At 35.9% G+C, this 24,638-nt stretch overlaps 1 protein-coding gene across 1 annotated transcript; it reads left to right on the top strand.

Moving 5' to 3' along the window:
• The first annotated feature begins 7,349 nt into the window (after positions 1–7,349).
• Positions 7,350–24,398, top strand: LOC114687719 (vomeronasal type-2 receptor 116-like). The gene is made up of 6 exons (XM_028862352.1): positions 7,350–7,552; positions 18,681–18,960; positions 19,344–20,150; positions 20,853–21,080; positions 22,016–22,139; positions 23,479–24,398. Exons 1-6 carry the CDS (start codon positions 7,353–7,355, stop codon positions 24,396–24,398), a joined length of 2,559 nt encoding a protein of 852 aa, XP_028718185.1. The 5' UTR covers positions 7,350–7,352.
• Positions 24,399–24,638: the final 240 nt, after the last annotated feature.

Genomic DNA, 24,638 nt, shown 5'->3' with positions numbered 1-24,638 from the left:
GAGCTTAGTCCTACAGCAACATAATGTGCCATGCTTGTTGATACCCATGCGATCACTGACATTTTATGAACAGAAACAGATGAGAGGTCCATGAGGCCAGTGCAGGAGTTAGGTGGAGAATGGGAATGGGAGGAGAACACAGGAGGGGTTCTGTGGTCTGGACATAAAATACAGAGAGAGAGAGAGAGAGAGAGAGAGAGAGAGAGAGAGAGAGAGAGAGAGAGAGAGATTGACTTGTCAGAGGATTTCTCCTGTCCTGACCGGCACCAAGGACCCACAAACAAATATAAAATAATCTCTCAGAAGCTTATATTAATTATAGCGGCTTGGCCATTAGATCAGCTTATTACTCACTAGTTCTTAAATTAACCCATAATTCTTATCTATGTTTAGCCATATGGCTTGGTACCTTTCCTCAGTTCGGCCTTGTCATCTTGCTTCCTCTGTGTCTAGCTGTAGACTCCTGACTCAGCCCTCCTCTTCCTAGAATTCTCCTTGTCTGCTTGCCCTACCTACACTCCCTGCCTGGCTTCTGGCCAATCAGCATTTTATTTATCAACCAATCTGACCAACACATATTCACAGCATACAGAATGACATCCCATAGTAGAGATTGCATAGGAGTCCAAATATCAGACAAATATGAGGAATATCTGAGTGAAGGATCAATAGAGTTTGAAGAAAAAAAAATGGACTCAAATTAGGCAAAGCCTTATTACATAGCTCTAGAGTTTTGGAATTTGGAGAGAATCTCTCTTCTTGGAAGGCAAGTTGAGAGAATTTGTAATACCTCCTTTATTGGTACTTAAATCTCACCAGTATATGCCTGAGCAGTACTCAATGATGTGATCTTTCCAGTTTAGATAACTGGAATGTTTTCAAGGCAAGAAATGGATTATGTAGGCATAAGTGGCACAGATGTTAAAAAGTTTCTATGATACTGATTTCCTTAATTTATCTAGACATAAATGTATATTCATTAAAAATGTATTGCATCTAATTCTCTACTTAATGTCTCTTCTTAGTTCTTCAGATATCAAATTCTCAGCCAACACAATAACAAGACTTGTGCTACTATAGGAATGAGTCTAGAAAAAAAGCATTAAGTACATAAACAAATTTGTCTGATTTAATTTTATCATATTTGAAGCCTAATTTCTAATGATCTCTTTATGCTGTTTTCAGGAAGACACTTGGACACCCAGTTGATTTTTTCTCTTTGTTCTTAAAGAAATAAAAAAGATCCTTCATATTTTATCCAATATTTCTCTGTTAGTGATAAGTGATTGGTACCCATTCATTCGTGGGAAAATAAAAATTTATTGTCAAAAATAGGTGAATTTCTTCCTAACATCTGTTGTATAAATCAGAGAAGATATTTAATTGTACTTACAGGACCCATGTGGTTATTATATGCTATATTTGAATCAATCCTATATATCTCCAAAAGAAACAGGTGAAATTGGTTGAGTTGGTTTTAGCAAAATATTTTCTCTTTTCTTCCTGATTTTCTGATATCAACAATAAGAGGAAGAAAATGTGTTTATTTTGATGCATACAATTCAAACCTGAAATACTTGGAAGGTGTAGAGCTGTAGTTCTCAATCTGTGGGTCAGGATATCTTTGGAGCTGCCATATCACCCTGCACGTGATATTAACATAACAATTAAGAAGAGTATCAACATTATAGTTATGAAGTAGCAATGAAAGTATTTTATGGTTGGGTGTTACTACAGCTTAAGGAACTTTATTAAAGGTCCACAGCATTATTAAGTTTGAGAACCACTGCTCTAGAGGCACATACCACTACTTATGCCACAGAGATGTGAAGGACAGCAGGAAACTGAACTGGTTTGCTAGCAGACAATGAGAAATATCTTCTTAATATCTTCTATGGGGCTTTTACTCTTTTACATTACATTACTATTCTGAATGTGTGGTGATAAAGAGTAGATTATTGAATCTACTTTCAAAGAGAAAGTACTTTTAAATATTTTATATTGGATTGGATTTTTGTATATTGTACACAAATTTTTGTAGCACAAATCTTAAATGGTCTTCATAAAAACAAATCTGAGCCAAGTATTGGGGTGAGTGCTGGAAGATCAGAGAAGCAGAACAAGCCACAGCTTCCTTACCTTGCCAGTTCCTCAGTTGATCCTCTTTCAGACTGGAAGCCTCTGAGTTTTCATCCAACTGGATTTCAGCTGTACTACTGCTAAAAGCTGAAAAAGCTTAACCAGCTCTAATGCCTTGTCCTCATGCCTTAAATACCTTTCTGCTTTCTGCCATCACTTTCTGGGATTAAATGCTCACTTCTTGGGATTAAAAGCATGAGTCACTATGACTGGCAGTTTCCTGTGTGGCTTTAAACTCACAGAGATCTGGATGGATCTCTGCCTCCCAAGTGATAGGATTAAAGGAGTGTGTGCCACCATTTTCTGGCCTCTATATCTAGTGGCTGTTCTGTTCTCTGACCCCAGATAAGTTTATTCGAGTGCACAATATTTTGGAGAACACAATACCACCACAATTTTGATACAAATTTGAGACTATTTTTGTTGGATCATATTATATATGTATTTCTACTCCTGTTTAAGGTATTATACCTATACAGTTCAAGGAACAATGTAATGCAGATTGCTAGTCCTTGAAAGTTATTATTACCAACTAATTAGGATATAAAGAAATGAAAGTTGAATTTGTAGTGCAGTTAGGTATGTTTCCAAGGTCAAGCATATTTTAGATAGACAGGTCATCTTTACATATTTCAGAGATCTAGAGAATATGGCACTTAGGACATTTTAATAACAGATTATTTTAATATATATGATACATGTCTACTCTTGGTAGCATCATTCTACTTCAGAGAAGATGATGGGTATTAAATAAATTCTCTATGGAGTTCACTTTCTTTGTGACAAGTTAGCCACTGGAGAAGACAATGCCCTTGCCTTGACTGATGACATTATGCTGTCCAAATGGGACAAAGGGACACAAAAGAATGGACTGAAAAACATTACAAGACAAAGTAGGACAGCCCTTCAAAAAATCCTGCTTGACAGATGAGTCTATGAGGTATGCTAGGCCTGTAGGCTAAAGATGGATGCCCCAGTATTGCAGAATAACTGATATGACTGTTCAGGAAGCCAGCTATTTCTGTCATTCCTCACATTTTTGTAAGTTGCTTACTTGCACTTTCTACTTACTCAGTTAATATTTCCTTCTCCAGTCTCTGAGGGAGTTGAAGAGTAGATAGTTATAGTTTTCCTTAGTAATAAATTCAGAAAAGAAACTCACTAGAGAGTTCTAAAGTTGATATGTTTGAAAGATAGCAAAAGATAGTTTTTGGTTGGTAACACTAGTTAGGATAGAAAGTGCATTATGTAATATTTAGACTCACCAAAGTAGGATAAATAATGGAGTATTTTCTCTTAATTTGTCAAATATCTAAGCACTGAAAAATTGTTAATGTAATTCTTGATTGTATATATTGTATACACTTGTACTTTTTGTACATAGTTTTTTATATTAGATATAATCTTTTATTTTAGACTAAAAGGGGAAATGTAGTGATATATTGTATATGCTAATAAAATTTGCCTGAAGATCAGAGAATAGAACAAGCCACTAGATTAAATATAAATGCCAGGCAGTGGTGGCACACACCTTTAGACCTAGCACTGGGAAAGCAGAGATCTGTCTGGATCTCTGTGAATTCAAAGCCACCTTGGATTACATGAGATTGATTAATTCTAGGAAAGAAACAGAACCAGGCAGTGGACCACACACCTTTAATCCTAATACTTGGGAAGCACACATGCCTTTAATTTCAGCACTGGGATGTAATATGGCTGGGCTAAGAAAGGTATGTAAGGTACAAGGACACAGGAACAAGGGCCCTTTTGGTTCGGAAATGCTTTTTGGCAGAATCCATCTTTCAGCTGAAACCTTTTCAGCTGAAACCGTTTTTAGCTGGACCTCTTTTGGCCAAGGACTCAAACACATTCAGTCAGAGCATTTGTGAAGTTGGTGAGGAAGAAAGTATAGTTTTCTAAGAAAGATTATTCTCAATAACTTTTCTATAAAAGTAAGTTGATGGTTTGGTCCATCTAAATTCCCTACCAGTATGAACTTTTAGTATAGTATGGTATATTCTCCTTTTTTTCAACATGACATGACTACAATCAAAAGGAACTAGTGTTGTGCTAACATGTGAGGATTAATCCAGTGATTCTGGTCACAGCGCATTCCAGGAGGAGGTACCCATGTCACTGGAATTGGATGGTAGGCTTTATTCTTTATTATTCATAATAAGCAGAAATTTGAAATAACCAAGATGGCTCTCAACAAATACTTGGTTAAATAAAATGCAGTACATTTATACAATGTACCATTATTCAGCCATTTATATAAAACATCATAAAATTCACAGGTACATCATTTCAGTAGGTAGCCCAGATACAATAGATAAATATGGTATGTATTGGCTTATATGTAGATATTAGCTTTTGAGTCAATGACAAGCAAGCTAGAATCCACAGACATAGAGAGGCAAGTCCAAAATAAGGGACTAGGGAGGCCAGAAATATTTTCCAAGGAAATGGACAGAGAATAGAAAGGTAACAATGTATGTGGAAGGGGCTGGATGGGATTATCAAATGGCAAGAGGGGCAGAGTATGGGAATAGGACGTGTATACACAGAGAAACAATTAAACTGGAGGCCATTTGAGTGCTTTTTGAAAATCTAGTAAAATAGGAGGTTCCTAACATAGACACATCCATGGAGGTGATCTAAATGAAATCAGCCAATAATAAGGGAGAAAGAGCCCCAAATGGACATAATTTTTTCACTAATGAAGCATCCAGTCCCAGGATTAGGTTACATTTAATTGAAGCATTAAACAATGAGGTCCCACAGCAAACCCAAAACAACCCAGTGTGTCCTCAAGTGGTGTTCTTAACACACTGATTGCAAAGTCCCATGGCTGAAGACAACACCTATACAACTTGCTGAAAATGGAGATGTAAAGCTGGTGTCTACATGGAACATTCACTCTGATATGTTAGAATCTTCAGTGCAGGAAAATATTCTACATACCATCAAAGGGGAAAAAACAAAAACAACTCAGCCTCAACCTCTTTAAAGTACACTGTTATCCTGCCTATACTGAATGCTAGTTAAATGGTAGGACAGATGTTGTAGTCACCCACCAATATCCAATTTGACTGAGGCATACTCCACTAGATAGACACCATACTTAACACTGCTTGCATGACCAAGAACCTCAGACTACATTACCCAAGTACCTAGGGTTGAGCCAAATACAACTCTTCCAAAATATATATTAATAAAAGATTCTGAATGGCAGTCTGCTATACCCAAAGTTCAATGCCTTCCTCAGTCATCATCAGAGAAACTTCCTCCTGCAGCCTAAGCAAGACATTAGCAGAGTGAGAAACATTGAAACACTTGCTCCTAAATGTATTGACTTTATCAATTGCCTCCTCTCAGAATGTATAAAAGCTAGAGAGGATGAAGTACACTTGATTGATGAATGTGTGTACTCACTGACACAGCATGCATGGGTTTTTCATGAGTCTCTACCAAATAGGGACCTAGAGCTGAAAGAAGATATAGACTCATGCCCTCATTCCTAAGTCAAATGCAATCTCTAATTGATTCCTAGGTTATATCACTGGGCAACCTAACAACTTTTAAGGTTTGGCTGCATGCAAAGCAGTAGATGGCCAGCAGAAACCAGACTCCATATCATCCTTGAAAATTCCTTGTCTCACAATGTCATGTCAGGTCTTTACAGTTTTTGAAAGTTTGTCAATTTCTTTTTGTCTTTTACATTTAAAATTTTTCCCACATATTTATGCAACATTTCCTTTGTATGTATAAGATTTGTATTTATAAGATTCTATGGGTTATACAAACAGATTTTCTGATTCTTGTCACTTCCATTGAGATTTTTTTCTTCATTTTCTACATATTATTTAATTTCTATGTATTGGTTTCAGTTTAAATTTATTAAGTTACATTTTCTTATATTATAATCCCTTAAAGACTGTGTTTTTTCTAATGAGAAATAGAAGCAGGAAAGACCTGGTTACAAGATAGTGGGAATAATTATAGGAGTAGATGGTGGGTAACCCTATCAGGATATATTTTGTGAGAAAAGGAGTTATTTTCAATAAGAACAAAAATACCTGAGAGCCTCCCCAGCACCCTGCCTCTCTGCTGACTCCCCAATGGGAGACCTCCATTTGGGGGATGTGGATTTGCGGGGTGGTTTGAGAAAGAGGGCTGGGGCTGGGAACAGGGAGGTGGAGGTGTTTGTGGATATTATGTGCAGTGAGTAGAAATTTTCTTAAAAGAAAAATGAAAAAAAATGCCAACTCACCAAACAAACAAAGAAAAAGAAAAGAAACAAAGATCTGCACTATTTTATTCACATAGAAGTCATTCAAAAATATGGAGTAAATTAGGGGTAGTAGACTATTCAAAGAATAAATAATGTGAATAACCAATATTGTAGATATAGAACTATATGATCATGAGATATCAATTAATTGGAACTGAGGCTCAGCCAATGAATAAAACTATAAAAAGCTGTTTACTTTCTGCATTGATGTTGAGATACTGATTGAAATTCATGATTTCAGGATGATTATTGGTTCTCTCATCTCAGCAACTGTGGGAGATTTTATGTTGCCTGTGACTACTCGTGTTTGTGTGTGTGTTTGTGTGTGTGTGTGTGTGTGTGTGTGTGTGTGTGTGTGTGTGTGTGTGGTAAATTGCATGTTCCGTGTATGTCAGGGAAACCAATAGGTGATAAGGCATACCATATCATAAACATGCATAGATGTAATATTTGTTTGTCTACAGTTAACTCTGTCTAGAATTGGTTCCCTATCATACTTGGTATGGAATTTCTAAGGCATTGTGCTTAAATATTTCACATGTTGATAAGAATAGAGATCATGTGGATTTGGTGAATACATAGATATCTCAGGGGGAATCTAGCCTGGGGCCTTCATGTCTACTGATGTGGAGGGAATCACAGGAATGTGGAATTGAAGATAATTACATAAATAAAATTACTGAAATTTTCTTCCACCTGAGCTTAATAACTCAGATGCAGACCCTGAAGTTGAGTATGTTTAAGAGTTCTCCAGAGAATAATAAGCTGAGAAAAAATATATTAGGGAAAAAAATACACTTCTGACTACTAGAGCAGAAAAAGAGACACATATGTGTACAGGCACATCTGAAACGTGGTTTTCTGTGAATCTCTGCTTATTACACTTTGCCTTGGTTCCTATCTTGGTGACATTAGAAAGATGTTCTATTTGAAGTTTGTCTTCTTGGTTGTCAGGCTTTCCTTCCTTTTCTGCAGTTTGGTGGGTCCCAGGTGCTTTCTGAGATTTCAACATCCACATACTTGGGGTGAAGATAAAGACACTGATTGTTTTTTTTTTTCTGTTTATACAAAGCATGGTCACATCAAGAACGAATATTTTACCAGGAATCTAGATAAGAAGTAAGTACCTTTCATTTATTTGTTTTTGATTGATCATCAATGTAAATACTTAGAAGGCCCAATTATGGAGCCTTCTCCATGTTTTCTGTCTGTTTTGCCCTACCTTCCTATCTAGGACATGACCAAATTTTATTTTTATGCTGATTATTACCCTATTTCAGGTGATTTAATGGTTATCTGATTCATCTTTTTAGAGACAGATTTTCAGGCTAAAAGCTGCATAATATAACCTGTCTATATTTCTATTAGAGAGATTTTCTTTATATTGGCAATTCCAATGGTATGTTGCCAAGTGATATTTCCAAAAAACATAATTCAAGGTAATGACAAGAGACCATTTCTATGAGGCTGAGTAAATTTTTCTGTAAGTGTTATGCTAGTGTTTTTTCCATTTTGATGGAATGCCGAATTTGGTATTTCTTAAATGCTTCATGGGTACATTTCTCAAAAGAATACTGCATTTTTATTCAAATGTTGTTTATGTCATAATTTCAAAACTGCTGTGCTGTATAACTCCTGAGTCTGAAATCAAGCATAAAAACATAAAGATCATTCACTGTGGTAATTTTATTCTTTGCATTAAATTTTGTTTCAGTTGAGAACATGTACAGGCAGATTTTTTTTAATGCCAATGTCAGCAGTGTTTTTTCTTTTAAGTTTTATGTTGTTCATGTATAACAGTCATCTATACAATTTCAGGAGACAGTTTGTTTATTTGTTAAAGAGGGTATGTTGTGAAGACATGTCACTATGGTTTAATAAAAAGCAGAAAGTCTAATATGTCTAGGCAGGATTTTTGGGTATGCAGGATGCTGGAAAGAAGAAGCAGAGACGCCTACAGATGCAGAGCGAGCAAGATGGGCACTACAAAAATATGGTTATAAAGCCACAAGGCAGAACCTAAATTAACAGAAATGTGTTAAAGTTATAAGAGTTAGTTAGAAAAATACCAAAGTTAAGGCTGAGCATTTACAATTAATAGGCCTCCCTGTCATTATTTTTTTGGTGGCAGCCCAATGAAAAACTCAACTATAGTATGTCACTGTAAATATTGACTTTATATTAGCCTTGTCAAGTGCTTGAATGAAAGTGCTGTCTGTAGCACATGCCACAGTTTGAAAGTAATCTATTAAATACAAATATGGTCATTACGATCTATTTTATTTTCATTTCTTGACAGTCTGCTCCATAACTTTAATCTCTGACACTTATTCCATATTTGTTTCTCTTTTCCTTTTTTCCTAATTATAAAGAGTGTGTTCACATGTTGTGGGAATATGTACAGCATAGTGTAGATTTTTAGATGTGATCATAATTTAACTGGATTGGTGATGTGTACTGGATTTGATATTTGATTTGGATAATTGTAGCAATGTCTCCTGTAGAATGCTAAGCAAATTGTCACAGGTAACATCATAAATATCTGGTAATATACATGTACAAGATGGGCATTGTACTCTATGTGAGGAATAACACAATGAAGTTTTAATATTTGAGACAAAAGTTGTATTCATTTATCAATAACATACAGATGAATGCAATTCATAGCAGAAGATGATGTTTCAGATCATGGAGCAGAGGTGAGAAATTTTCAAGGAAATAAGGTAAAATGACAATAAAACTGGTCTCAGTGCAAAATATAACCATAGCGATGAAGGACAATGAGGAATGACTTTAAGTGACATCACATATTCTTACATTGACAAAGCAATTTTCACAGTGAAAGGGAACATGAGGCCGGGCGATGGTGGCACACGCCTTTAATCCCAGCACTCGGCAGGCAGAGGCTGGCGGATCACTGTGAGTTCTAAGCCAGCCTGGACTACAAAGTGAGTTCCAGGAAAAGGCGCAAAGCTACACAGAGAAACCCTGTCTCGAAAAAAAAAAATAACCTCTAAGAGGAGGTTCAGTAGAGCTTGAGTGAGAAAATCTTTACTCAAGTTAGGCACAGTTTTGTTATGTCTCTATCATTCACTAGAGTACTTTAAGTTGGAGAAAAACTGTCTTCATAGAAGTAGAGATGAGAGAATTTGCAATTTCCCTTTTATTTGTTCTTAAATTTCATCAGTTTTTGGCTAAACACCCGTCAGTGACGTGATCTCTCTAGATAAGATTACTGGAATGTTTGTTAAGGCAAGAAAAGGATTATGTAGGCATAAAAACAACAGAGATAAAACAAGTTGCTAAATGGTACTGATCATATCCATGATTTTCTGCAAGTTAATAAACATTCTTTCAAAAAATGCATTGAATTATCTGATACTCTTTGAAGTATATATTTATTACATAAAATATCATAGAAGAATATGTCTTCACATGTCTTATCTCTGTTCATACGTTGTGCTAACACAGCATATAGGTACTATCATTATTTTTACTAGTATTGGGATGGATCTATCAGGAAAATGAATATAATAGTTGATAAAGAAAATGATGTAGAAATAAAAAATTTGGGGAAAGTTAACTACATGTTCTTTTGTTTTGTTGACTTGAGATCTAATTTTATAGTGAAGGGAATAAACTATGGCCTTCTAAAACACAAATATAATTCAGGTAAATATATATATATATATATATATATATATATATATATATATATATATATATACAAACCATGTATATTCATATTTATTTCAAATGTTTATTTCATTTCAATTTTTGTGTTATGAATAGGCATTATACCTAAATAATTATTAGTAATATTTTTATTATATTTTATATTGTTGTCAGAGAACTCTAGATTACACACTTAATTTAAAGCATTTTCACCCATTGTGGTTCATAAGCATCTTCCAAATTTTAGCTTCTTTAATTTGCAAAATCATCTTTGAAATAATTGTGTTTATCCCTGAATTTTATAAAGTAAAACTGCATGAAACATTCTCCAACATTCTCTCTGTTTTATTTTACATGTTTCATTTCAAAGACAGCTTACAAATTGGGCAGATATCATTTGAATTTGATTTGTATTGGATCCCAGAGGAAATGTTCATGTGATTTATATTTATAAACATGTTTGACTGTTTCATATGTCAATATGTGACAACTCTAGTCATTGCTTCTTTCCATGGGCCTTATAAAACAATAGTAATTAATATTATGACAAATTATATTGTTAAAATGAAATGTTTGCTATAAGTTCATTTTAAATTTGAATTGTAGTGTTGCTTCATTATATCAGACCAAATTTGGAATCCACAGTTTTCAAAATGAAATCAAATAAAAATCACTAAAAATGATTATTTGTTGACCAGTCTTCCTAGGTTACTTCAGAGTTGAATCAGCATTTTTGGTGTATAATATAATAAATCAGATTTCACATATTCCAACCCCTTTGATGTCACTCATAATCAATATTTTGTGACAACTCAGAGGTTTTTTTTCCATTGTGACTTCAGTCATTCATTAGAATTTGTGATTGGATTGATTGAAGACGGAAAGGGTATTATATTGTATGTATTTTATTTCTTTTTCTTATTTTTTATTCCATTACATACCAACCACAGATCCCCCTCTTAATTGTCCTCCCATTCTCTCTCCTTCCCCCATCACCATCTTTTATCCTTTATTCTTCAACCCCTCTACCAACAGGGTAATTTTTGCCATGGAGGGGGTGCAGCTAAGCCCTGTACATTCATTTCAGGCAGGACCAAACCTCTCCCTGCTGTATCAAGTGTCTGGCCATAGGTAATGGGATCCAGAAATCCAGCTCATTTGCCAGGGATAGACCCTGATCACACTGCTAGGAGCCCTTCAAAACAGACCCAGCTACACAACTGTCTCTGGTATGCAGAGGGTCCAGTCTGGTTCCATGTAGGTTCCACAGCTGTCCAAGTTTGTGAGTTCAACTGGATTCCTGGAGCTCAGCTAGGTGCCTGGTTGTAGATCTCTCTGCATCTGCATCCATCTATTACTGGATAAAGGCTCTCCTGGTCCAATTGCAGCTCTGAGACTGCATTTTATTTCTTTATATAGTAAGAATTATTATAGATTTGATTTGAGGGTCGCTAAAATTCTTGAACAATGTTTATATGTGGCACACTTGTTATGGGGATAAGATATTCTATTGGAATTGTAGAATCCTAATTCATTTTCTACTATTTTCTCTTGTTTGCCCAAGACATTATGTAAATGCTTTGGCCTTCATTCTCTCCAACCTAGATGCATAATGCTGCCAAGGATATCAATTAAACTGCATTCAAATAAAGTTAAATCTTCATAATTGTGAACTCAAATAAAGCTGTCATGATTTGAAGCTAATTGCATTAGGTACTATTTTTATGAGTAGGTTAAGAGTTGAGTATAATGTAATTTGGTGATATTTGTTCCTATCATTCACTACTCTTTTTTATTAAGCCACCAAGTATATTTTGTGCTTCTGATTAATTTTGCACATGAGTCCTTCCACTAGGCAATAAATGATGCACTATGGGTCATACTCTTAAAGAAAATTGAATCTTACTTTTCAAGAATTTATTAATGGCCTATATTTATCTATACTTGGATATTTTCCTGTAGTGAATGAGATTTGTTACTAGATTATTTCTGTTATAAATGTATAAAGGGTTTACATAATCCACAAATTCATGACTTTTAATAAAGCAAGTGATACTTACAAAAACACAGAGGAATGGAACTAGATAAGAAATGAGGATTACCTCAGTAGGGATAACAAATAGAAATCCTGACATTAAAGGAATATTTCTTGGCTTAGAAAGAAATGGCAGCAACAAAATTTTGGTATTGAAAACAACAGTTTTCAATTTTGACACTATCTTATCACACTCATGCTTTGGAACAGAAGGCAATGTGGTAAATTGAAGGGGAAATAATATTCAGATGTACTCCAGATTGTCCATAGATTAAAATGAAAATCCAGCACTGGATCAATCATATTAGGATATGTGTAAAATTCAATGATGTTACTTGGAAAAATGATTGTTTTTAATGTATGTAAATCACTAATTGGTCAAAGATATGAGATAGAAACCTTTAATCAAAAACAAATGAGTTTCTCTCCATTTAATTTGATGTTGGCTGTTGGTTTGCTATATATTGCCTTTATTATGTTTAGGTATGTTCCCTGTATTCCTGATCGCTCCAAGACTTTTATCATGAAGGGGTGTTGGATTTTGTCAAATGCCTTTTCTGCATCTAGTGAGATGATCATGTGGTTTGTTTCTTTGAGTTTGTTTATATGGTGTATTACATTGATGGACTTTCGTATGTTGAATCACCCTTGCATCCCTGAGATGAAGCCTACTTGATCATGGTGGATAATTGTTCTGATGTGTTCTTGGAGTCTGTTTGCCACTATTTTATTGAGTATTTTTGCATCAATGTTCATGAGGGAGATCGGTCTGTAGTTCTCTTTCTTTGTTGCATCCTTGTTTGGTTTAGGAATCAGGGTAATTGTAGCCTCATAGAAGGAGTTTGGTAATGTTCCTTCTGTTTCTATTATGTGGAACAATTTAGAGAGTATTGGTATTAACTCTTCTTTGAAGATCTGATAGAATTCTGTGCTGAAACCATCTGGTCCTGGGCTTTTTTTGGTTGGGAGACCTTTAATGACTGTTTCTATTTCCTTAGGGGTTATTGGACTATTTAAATAGTTTATATGGTCTTGATTTAACTTAGGTATGTGGTATCTATCCAGAAAAATGTCCATTTCTTTTAGGTTTTCCAGTTTTGTGGAGTAGAGGTTTTTGAAATATGACCTTATAATTCTCTGGATTTCCTCAATGTCTGTTGTCATGTCCCCTTTTCATTTCTGATTTTGTTGATTTGGATTCTCTCTCTGTGTCTTTTGGTTAGTTTGGATAAGGGCTTGTCTATCTTGTTGATTTTCTCAAAGAACCAACTCTTTGTTTCATTAATTTTTTGTATTATTCTCTTAGTTTCTAATTTATTAATTTCACCTCTCACTTTGATAATTTCCTGGCGTCTTTTCTTCCTGGGAGACTTTGCTTCTTCTTGTTCTAGAGCTTTCAGATGTGCTGTTAATTCACTAGTGTGGGATTTCTCCAACTTCTTTATGTGGGCATTTAGTGCTATGAATTTCCCTCTTAACACTGCTTTCATAGTGTCCCATATGTTTGGGTATGTGGTGTCTTCATTTTCATTGATCTCTAGGAAGTCTTTAATTTCTTTCTTTATTTCTTCCTTAACCCATTGGTGATTCAGTTGAGCATTATTCAGTTTCCATGAGATTGTAGGTTTTCTGTAGTTTTTGTTGTTGTTGAAATCTAGCTTTAAACCATGGTGGTCTGATAGAACACAGGAGGTTATTCTGATTGTTTTGTATCTGTTGAGATTTGCTTTGTGGCCAAGTATGTGGTTGATTTTAGAGAAAGTTCCATGGGGTGCTGAGAAGAAGGTATATTCTTTCTTGTTAGGATGGAATGTTCTGTAGATATCTATTAGGTCCAATTGGGTCATGACATCAGTTAGGTCCTTTATTTCTCTGTTAAGTTTCAATTTGGGAGATCTGTCCAGTGGTGAAAGTGGGGATTAGGCAGGGTTAACATAGTAAAAATGGCAATCTTACCAAAAGCAATTTACAGATTCAATGCAATCCCCATCAAAATACCAACACAATTCTTCACAGACCTGGAAAGAATAATACTCAACTTCATATGGAAAAACAAAAAACCCAGGATAGCTAAAAGAAACCTGTACAATAAAACAACTTCTGGAGGCATCACAATCTCTGACTTCAAGCTCTACTATAGAGCTACAGTAATAAAAACAGCTTGGTATTGGCATAAATACCGACATGTGGACCAATGGAATCGAATTGAAGACCCTGACATTAACCCACACACCTATGGACATATAATTTTTGACAAAGAAGCCAAAAGGGTACAATGGAAAAAAGAAAACATCTTCAACAAATGGTGCTGGCATAACTGGATATCAACGTGTAGAAGGCTGCCAATAGATCCATATCTGTCACCGTGCACAAAACTTAAGTCCAAGTGGATCAAAGACCTCAACATAAATCCAGCAACTCTGAACCTGCTAGAAGAGAAAGTAGGAAATAGTCTTGAACGCATTGGCATAGGAGATCACTTCTTAAATATAACACCAGTAGCGCAGACACTGAGACAAACAATCAATCAATGGGACCTCTTGAAACTGAGAAGCTTTTGTAGAGCAAAGGATACGGTCAACAAGGCAAAGCGACAGCCTACAGAATGGGAAAAGATCTTCACCAACCCCACATGTGACAGAGGACTGATATCCAGAATAGATAAGGAACTCAAGAAATTAGATATCAAAACGACTAACAGTCCAATTGAGAAATGGGCTTTAGAATTAAACAGAGAATTCTCAACAGAGGAAACCCAAATGGCTGAAAGACATTTAAGGAATTGCTCAACATCCCTAATCATCAGGGAAATGCAAATCAAAACAACTCTGAGATACCACCTTACACCTGTCAGAGTGGCTAAGATCGAAAACACTGAAGACACCTTATGCTGGAGAGAATGTGGAACTAGGGGAACTCTCCTCCACTGCTGGTGGGAATGCAAGCTTGTACAACCACTTTGGAAATCAATATGGCGCTTTCTTAGAAAATTGGGAATCAATCTCCCCCAAGATCCAGCTATACCACTCCTGGGCATATACCCAAGAAATGCTCAATCATACCACAAGAGCACTTGCTCAGCTATGTTCATATCAGCATTGTTTGTAATAGCCAAAACCTGGAAACAACCTAGATGCCATTCAACTGAAGAATGGATAAATAAATTGTGACACATATACACAATGGAATACTACTCAGCAGAGAAAAACAGTGACATCATACGGTTTGCAGGCAAATGGATGGATCTAGAAAAAATCATCCTGAGTGAGGTAACCCAGACTCAGAAAGACAAATATGGTATGTACTCACTCATAGGAAGATGCTAGATGTGGAACAAGGATGACTGGACTGCTACTCACATCACCAGTGAGGCTACCTGGAAAACGGGACCCCAAAAAAGACACGGAGAAATGAACGAGATCTACATGAACAGCCTGGTCATGAGTGGGAACAATGAAGGGCGACAGTCGAGGGAAAGAGAGTGGGAGATCCTAGCTGGATCAAGAAAAGAGAGGGAGAACAAGGAATAGGAGACCATGGTAAATGAAGACCACATAAGAAGGTGAGAAAGGGAGGAAGCAGAGAGCTAGGGAGGCCCACGGAGATCTACAAAGATACCCCCGCAAAAGACTGCTGGCAATGGTTGCGAGACGGCAGGAACTGACCTACTCTGGTGATGGGATGGCCAGACACCCTGATAGTTGTGACATAAACCCCATCCAAGGACTGAGGAATCTGAATGCAGACATCCACGGTTGGGCCCCTGGTGGAGCACTGGGAGTCTAATTAGTGAGAAAGAAGAGGGTTTATATGAGCAAGGATTGTTGAAGCCAAGGTTGGATAAAGCACCGGGGCAAATAACCAAATGAATGGAAGCACAGGATCTATGAACCAAAGGCTGAGGGGCCCCCAACTGGATCAGGCCCCCTGAATGGGTGAGACAGTCATTTGGCTTGATCTGTTTTGGAGGCAGCTGTGCATTGGTGCCGGGTCCTGGGCTCGTTGCATGAGTTGACTGTTTGAATCCTGGGACTTATGCAGGGACACTTGGCTCGGTCTGGGAGGGGGGAAATGGACCTTCCTGGACTGAGTCTACCAGGTCGACCCTGGTCCTCGGGGGAGACCTTGATCTGGAGGAGGTGGGAATGGGGGTGGGTTGGGGGAGGGGGGGGCGAGAGGGGGAGAACAGGAGAATCTGTGGCTATTATGTTGAACTGAATGGTGTTGTAAAATAATAAAAAAATAGAAAAAAACAAAACAAAACAAAAAAAATAAAAACAACAACAAATGAATAGTAAGAGTTCATGGAAATTGATTACTTGAATCCATAAGAAGAACAATTATAAATTCTGAAACTTTATTTGGAAAAATGGATATTAGTAATTTTAGATATTAATATCATACAATAGTAACTTCATTGTTTGAACTGGAGAATCCAAATTTAAATCTGAAAATACCATACATGAATAATACCCATCTGAAATGGCAGAGTACTAAAAACATTTCAGGCTTGGTTATTTCTGAATCCAACAGAAAAGTTTAAGAAATAGAAGAATAGAAAAACTTCAGAGTAAAATTATTCAAATATTAGAACCACAAATTCTAGGGCATATATACTATGCATTCAATTGATTACTACCTGTAGAACAACAGAATAGCCTAGTGCACTCAGATATGGAGGATTGTCCTAAAGCAATAGAATATACACAAGGGGAAACAAAAGCAGAATCAAAGGAAAACAGACAATGAGACAAATTATTAACAAATTTGTATATTACTTTCTTTTTTCTTATTAAGAAATTCTCTATTTTTTTACATACCAACCACAGATTCCCCCTCCCCTCCATTCTTCTTCCCGCCAACTTTCTCACCCCCCATTCCCACCTCCTCCAAGGCAAGGCCTTCCATACAGAGTTAGCAGAGCCTGGTACATTCAGTAGAGGCTGGTCTAAGGCCCTCCCTCTGGACCAAGGTTGTATAAGGTATCCAACCAGAGGTACTGGGCTCCAAAGCCCACATGTAGACAGAGGACAGATCTTGATCCTACAACCAGGGGCTCCTTAAGCAGGTCAAGCTACACAACTGCCTCACCTATACAGAGGGCCTAGTCCAATTCCACAGAGGATCCACAGCTATTGACCCACAGTTCATGGGTTCCCACTTGTACGTTTCCCCATCATGATTTTGATGCCCCTTGCTCTAGGAATCCCTCTTTTCTCGGTCTTCAACTGGACTCTGGGAGCTCAGCCTGGTACTTGGCTGTGGATTTCTACATCTGCTTCCATCAGTTACTGGATGAAGGCTCTATGCTGACAGTTAAGGTATTCACGAATATGATTACTGATGTAAGCCAGTTCACTCACCCTCTCCACTATTGATATGAGATGATCTTCATTGAGATTAAAAGTAAAGATATCAGAGAAAGAAAATATTTAATAATTAGCACAAAGCAAAAGGAAACTAGAAACAAGACTAGCATGTTCAGATGAACAAATATAAATTAAATTGTTCATCATCAACCTGAGGGCCTGTATCTAGCAGTTTTCCTGTTTCTCTCATGGTCCCACATCAGCTCAGAACCAAATAAACATAGAGAGGCTTATATTAATTATGAACTGTATGGCCATGACCTATAACTCAATTTTCTTGCTAGCTAGCTTTTATAGTTAAACTCAGCCCATTTCTATTAATCTATATCACCATGTGTTCCATGGCTTTACGTTTGTGCCATTACATGCTGCTCTCTGAACAGCAGGATGGCTACTCTTCCACTCTGCCTTTCTTCTTCTAGTGTCTCTCTTCAATTTCCCACCCACCTATAACCTGACTTCCCATAGGCCAAACAGCTTCATTTACAAACCAATCAGAGCAACACATATTCACAGCATACAAAAGACATTCCCCAGCAAGGGCCCATGTGAAGAGGTTATATTCTTCATATAAATGATCATTGTTATAAACAATAACATATCACTGAAGATTATAGAGCATCAAATGGAATGGAAAAGGACAAAGATGCACAAAATAAAGAGAACAAGTAAAAATAAGTATGCTGTCTATATTGCTTATAAATTTAAATATTCTCAGAGATTGTGATAGATATGGATATAATTTGCTACCCATTCCTTATAATCATAACTAATTCAGAGCCTTGTCAATGGTTGCTTTATTGTAACAATCTGGGTAGAAGATAATATTCACCTAGTTTCCATTTTTGTTATTTACTATAATTCTACAATAGAGGAATGAATATATTAAATGCCTTTTGGTACCATTTCTCACTGTGATCACACACAAAGGAATAAAATTGTAAAAAAATTCAAATCAAAGCATCCCACATGAGTGATATTCACCTCCTAAATATTGAAGAATCCTTCCCTAATCGTGAAATCTCATATTCTCATACAGCACAATAATAGGGCTTGTGTCATCATAGGAATTGAAAAAACAAGCATTAAATACATAAAACTATTATTTTAATTTAATATTATCATGTTTTGAGCCCCATCTCTAATGATCTGTTTGCTCTCTTTTCAGGTTGACATATAAAAATATCCACTTGATTTTGTCTCTTTATTTTGCTCTTGAAAATATTGACAAAGATCCTCACATTCTACCCAATATTTCTCTGTTAGTTAAAGTTGAATGTAACCTCTTGGATGATTGGAGAATGAATAGTTTATCCACAAAAATAGGTGAATTTCTTTCTAACTACTACTGTATAAATCAGAGAAGATATTTAATCGTACTTACAGGTCCAATATGGTTATCATCTGCTATGCTTGGACCACTGCTGTACATTACCAATAGACCAGAGGTAAGCATGGGTGAGTTAGTTTTAATGAAACAATGACTCCATTCATCCTGATTTTCAGATGCAAAGGCTGTTTAAAGAAAAAAGTATGTACGTGTGTATCTTAATGCTTAAAATTCCAAATATATATATTCAGAAAACATTGACACATACCAGTAATTTACCACAATTAGACCCAAGAACAAGGAGAAATTTGAAATATTTCAGTAGCAGACTTAGCTCATCTTTACTTTTCAAAATATTCTCAAGAAATTACATAAAATTTAATAATGAGATATAAATCCATATGCCCTAATATTTCCAGGTTATGATGAGCATAATTAGTTTTAGACCAATCATTATGTATTCTACCTTCTTCAATTAATTGTCTGTTGTATGAGATTCAGCTTTACTATGGACCATTTCATCCTCTCCTGAGCAACCATGAACAGTTTCCACATCTCTACCAGATGGCTCCTAAGGACACATCTCTGCCTTTGTCCATGGTGTCTTTGGTGGTATATTTCAGATGGAACTGGGTTGGAGCAATCATTTCAGATGATGACCTAGGACTTGAATTTCTCTCAGAATTGAGAAGAGAGATGCAAAGAAACAGTGCATGCTTAGCATTTGTGCATATTATTATGGAAGATAAAATATTATTCCGGAAAAATGTAAATATTTATTATAATGAGATCACAACATCATCAGCCAAAGTTGTTATCATTTATGGAGACAAAGACTCTCATCTGCAACTTAACCTTAGATTGTACAGACTAACATACCTTCAGAGGATCTGGGTCACTACTTCGCAGTGGAATATGATCGTACATAGTGACAGACTCCTTCTTGATTCCTTCTACGGGACTTTTGTATTTTTACTTCACTCTTCAGAATTACCTGGTTTTAAAAAATTTATTGAGACAGCAGATCCTTCCTGGAATAGTAGTGATATTTTTCTTGCTAAATTATGGTGGATTTATTTTAATTTTTCTCTGACTTCATTTAATTCTATGAACCTTAAGAATTGCTCAATAGGAAAACGAATGCAGTGGTTATTCAAGCACCATTTTGAACTATCTGTGAGTGGTACAGGATATATTGTATACAATACTGTGTATGCTGTGGCCCATGCACTCCATGAGATGCTGCTACAAGAAGTAGATACATTGTCAAAGTATTCTGGGGAAAAACTGGAGTTTGATTCTTGGCAGGTAATATGTATTCTAATGAATGTAATGTAGAGTTGTAAATATAATTTCATAATGGTTGATGTTGGTTCTACCTAAGAATTTCAGGATCATTTCTATCATAAACAACAATTTGTGGACCCTTAGACAGAGTATCATGGGAAATTAATTGTTTATAGGCTTAATCCAGCCAACACTGACACTCAGATAGATATTCTTGATCTATGCCAAGAATGTTTCCCATAATACTTCTTTCACATATGCATGGTTAAATATTTGAAATAAAAATGTATTTCTCTCTCATGAAAAGTTGAAAGCCAACAAGGAGCTGAATGTCCTTGTATGTGGTCAAAATGTTGGTCAGCAATTAAGTAGATCCTAAATAACAGTAAGAAATTCTTCCACATTTGTATTGTCATAATAAAAACCTCAGTTCCTAAGCTAATTATCAGGTATCATTTAGAAGAAACATTATGGGTAATATCTATTTACTCTCCAGGAATATCATTCATGGGGGCATGTGTTAGATAATTAACATCAATGACAAGCTACTATTTCCAAATCATAATGTTGTTATCCTTATGTGGGTTTTTCCATCTACTATATGAGTACTTGCTATTAAGTCACATTTCTAGACATATTAACGAAAATTAGAGGTAATCTACACTTCAAATTATTTGTTCTAATGTGTAGGCATACTTGAACCTAAAATAATAAATGTTTCAGATGGTCCATTTCCTGAAGAACATACAATTTATAAACCCTGTTGGAGACCAAGTGAACATGAATCAGAGAGAAAATCAGGATGTAGAGTATGACATTCACTACAGCATTGAGTTTTTCCCTAATCTTGGACTTAAGGTGAAAATAGGAAAGTTTTCCAAACATTTGCCATATGGTCAACAATTGTATATGTCTGAAGAGATGATAAAGTGGAACAAAGACTTTAGTCAGGTTTGTTGGACTTACATGAACAACTGTACAAGCAATATAAGTAACCAAAGTCTCAAAGTTGCCTTCAGCACCCTCCTGAAATAGAGTATATTCAAATATATTCACATACTTATTTCTCACATTTCTAGATTTTTCTTTCAGGATATATTTTATTTCAGTAATATGAGTATTCATAATTTGTAAGGGGTCCACTTTTACTCCTGACTTCTTTGCCACAAGTTTGAGAAGGCAAGGTCAGTAGCTCTGACAGAACTTTGCACATGGCCCTTGAGCACGAAGAGAGGCAGCTCTTCAGGATGAATCAGCTCAACTTAAATCCGAGTATAGGGGATATATAATATTGGGGGGCCTGGGGACAAACAATAATTTGCGTTAAGAGGTACATTGTGATCACAAGGCTTATTCTGTGGCAGTAGGGTCCTAGCAAAAATCTAGAAGGAATTTGTGACAAAGTTCAAGCCAAAGATGAATCAGCATCTGTTTTAAAGACAGGCTTCTGGTTTAGAGACAGCTTTGTAGTCCTACAGCCTCAGGTACATTCTCCAAATAGGGACAGGTAGGGGCAAGAAATTCTTCTAGAAAAAGGGAGCCCCATATTATGGAGCTATTGTGATAAGCTGCCAGGCCATGAAAGCCTTTGATATTTACCAGACAGCAATGTCTTCCAACATCATAGCTACATATTTAGATGTCTATGTATCTATTTATATGATAGGTAGATAAATATAAATACGCACATATACACATAAGTTTATCATTATATAAATGATAATACATCAATAATATATAATCACAATTTGAAATAAATGTTACTTTTTAATTTATTTGCATATTTGTAAAAGGGTGTTTTTCAATAGTACCGTGTTCTAAATTTCTATCACTATTCCCAAGTAGATCAGACTTTTTTATTATATTCCATTTGTTATTTTCCTCAGATTCCAGCCTCAATATGCAGTGTGCCTTGCAGTCCAGGATTCAGAAAATCCCCTCAGCAGGGAAAGGCTGTGTGCTGTTTTGATTGTATCCCTTGCCCAGAAAATGAGATTTCCAATATGTCAGGTAAATGTACAACATACTAACAGATTCATTAGATTGATAAATTTCTGTTGTCTCAATGACACCTACTGGGAATTCAAGAAATAAATTTTATCATGTAATCAAATGAGCAGCAATTCTGCCTTGAGCATCACAACCCGTGTCCTGAGATTAGAAAAACAAATTATAAAAGTTTTTGTCCAATTGTTTGGATAACATCACATATTAATTTATGAGAGAACAAAAGTAATTCATATATTTAGAGTCTTGAATGGAAAGACTCATAATAAGAATAATATTATTACTTTCAAGTTTGCTTTGTTGATCCATTCAATTGAATGCAAAGAAGAATATGATGTTAGAAATTCCATGATATAGGTGGAAGAGAGCTCTTCCTTCTATCCCTTATTGTGTGCCTAATCTATGTCCTTAGGGGCCAAGCCTAGTCCAACCTCATCTTGATATGCCAGGCTTCCTTAGTACCCATGGAAGTCATGCACCTTTCTGAAAATAAACAGAGGAGACATGGATTGTGGGGGGAGAGGGGAGCTGTGGGAGGAAAGGGGAATAGAGAAAGGAAAGGAAACTGTGGTCTGGAAGTAAAATAAATGAATAAAATTGTTTAATTTAAATATATGGAAAGTATTTCCATGATGTTTTCTCAATAAATATTTTTCTATTCATGGTCCAATCTTACAGAAATTAGTAAAATGGTAGATTCTGTTTATTAGCAAATACATACAAAATTTACTAATAAATGTGATACCCTTATCATGTAGAGATTTTAGGTGGTAAATAGTTCATGAATCTTCTCCTTTCCCAAACATTATACATGTGGCCTTTTAAGCAATATATGGGGTTGTTTGTGTTTCATTACAAAAGCAGGTACAAATGGCCATTGATACATAGTAATTGCCTTGAAGTACTACTATATATACATATATATATATATATATATATCTTGTAGTACAGTAGTACAGACAATAATATATATGGAAAAACCTAATTTTATGATTTTGTACTTTATAAACTACTGAATTCCTAAGAATAGATATGTGTTTCTATTGTACTCAATAAGGTGTTTAATTGTATAAACAATATTCGGACGTGTGCTAATTAATTCTGGCAAACAAGTAAAGTGTCTTGACTGTAAATGATTAACATAAATGACAGATTTTCAAAATTGTGCCTTAAAAATTAGATATTGTTATTAATAATAATTCTTAAATAAAAATGTTAACTTTCTGTCAACTTAAAAAATAAGGCTAATTCCAGAAGAATTTTTAAAGCATTAATGTATGTAATATGTCCTATAAAATACTAAGAAATATTAAACCTGATAATATATTTATTCTTATACCAGACATGGATCAGTGTGTGAAGTGCCCTGATGATCACTATGCCAACCCTGAAGGAAATCACTGTCTCAAAAAAGTAGTGGCATTCCTGGGTTATGAAGACCTCTTGGGAATGTCTCTAGCCTGCTTGGCTCTGTGTTTTTCTATTCTCACAGCTTTTGTACTGGGCGTCTTTTTGAAACACAAGGACACTCCCACAGTCAAGGCCAACAACCGAGCTCTGAGTTATGTTCTACTCATCTCCCTCATCTTTTGCTTTCTCTGTTCCTTGCTCTTCATCGGCCAACCCAATATGGCCACATGCTTCATGCAGCAGACCATATTTGCTGTGGTGTTCACTGTGGCTGCTTCTACTGTCTTGGCCAAGACAATTACAGTAGTACTGGCCTTCAAGGTTACTACTCCAAGTAGAAGGATGAGGTGGCTGCTGGTGTCAGGGGCACCTAACTTCATTATTCCAATTTGCACTGTGATTCAACTGATTCTGTGTGGGATCTGGCTGGGAACTTCCCCACCATTTGTTGATGTTGACATACAAGTTGAAAGAGAACACATTTTGATTGTCTGTAACAAAGGGTCAATTATTGCCTTCTATTGTGTTCTGGGATACTTGGGCTCCATTGCCATGGGAAGTTTCACTGTAGCTTTCTTGGCCAGAAATCTGCCTGACACATTCAATGAAGCTAAGTACCTGACATTCAGTATGCTGGTGTTCTGTAGTGTCTGGGTTACATTCCTCCCTGTATACCATAGCACCAAGGGCAAATCTATGGTGGCAGTGGAGGTGTTCTGTATCTTGGCCTCCAGTGCAGGGCTGCTTCTTTGCATCTTTGCTCCAAAGTGCTTCATTATTTTGTTAAGACCTGAGAGAACTTCTTTTCAAATATTCAGGAATGTGCATTTTAAAATTGAAAAAACTCATTAGATGTGCTTTATCATTAGAACATACTTTCCAACAAGACTACCCTGACATTTTTAGTCTCTAATTTTAGATCAAAATATGTATTTTGTACCATGAGTAGAAGCAGAAAATAAACTACAAAGCAGAGTTTTAAAATTTGGCCCACACTTCAGTTCTCATGGACCAAACATTGTGATCTAACATTATTATACCCTTAAAGCTGGTTTCCTTCTTTATAGCCATGCTTGTTGTTGAATTGGATAA

The sequence above is a fragment of the Peromyscus leucopus genome, chromosome 1, assembly GCF_004664715.2.
Source record: "Peromyscus leucopus breed LL Stock chromosome 1, UCI_PerLeu_2.1, whole genome shotgun sequence".
Classification (NCBI taxonomy): Eukaryota; Metazoa; Chordata; class Mammalia; order Rodentia; family Cricetidae; genus Peromyscus; species Peromyscus leucopus.
Note: the sequence above shows the minus strand (reverse complement) of the source record. Positions and strands in the feature narration are given on the sequence as shown.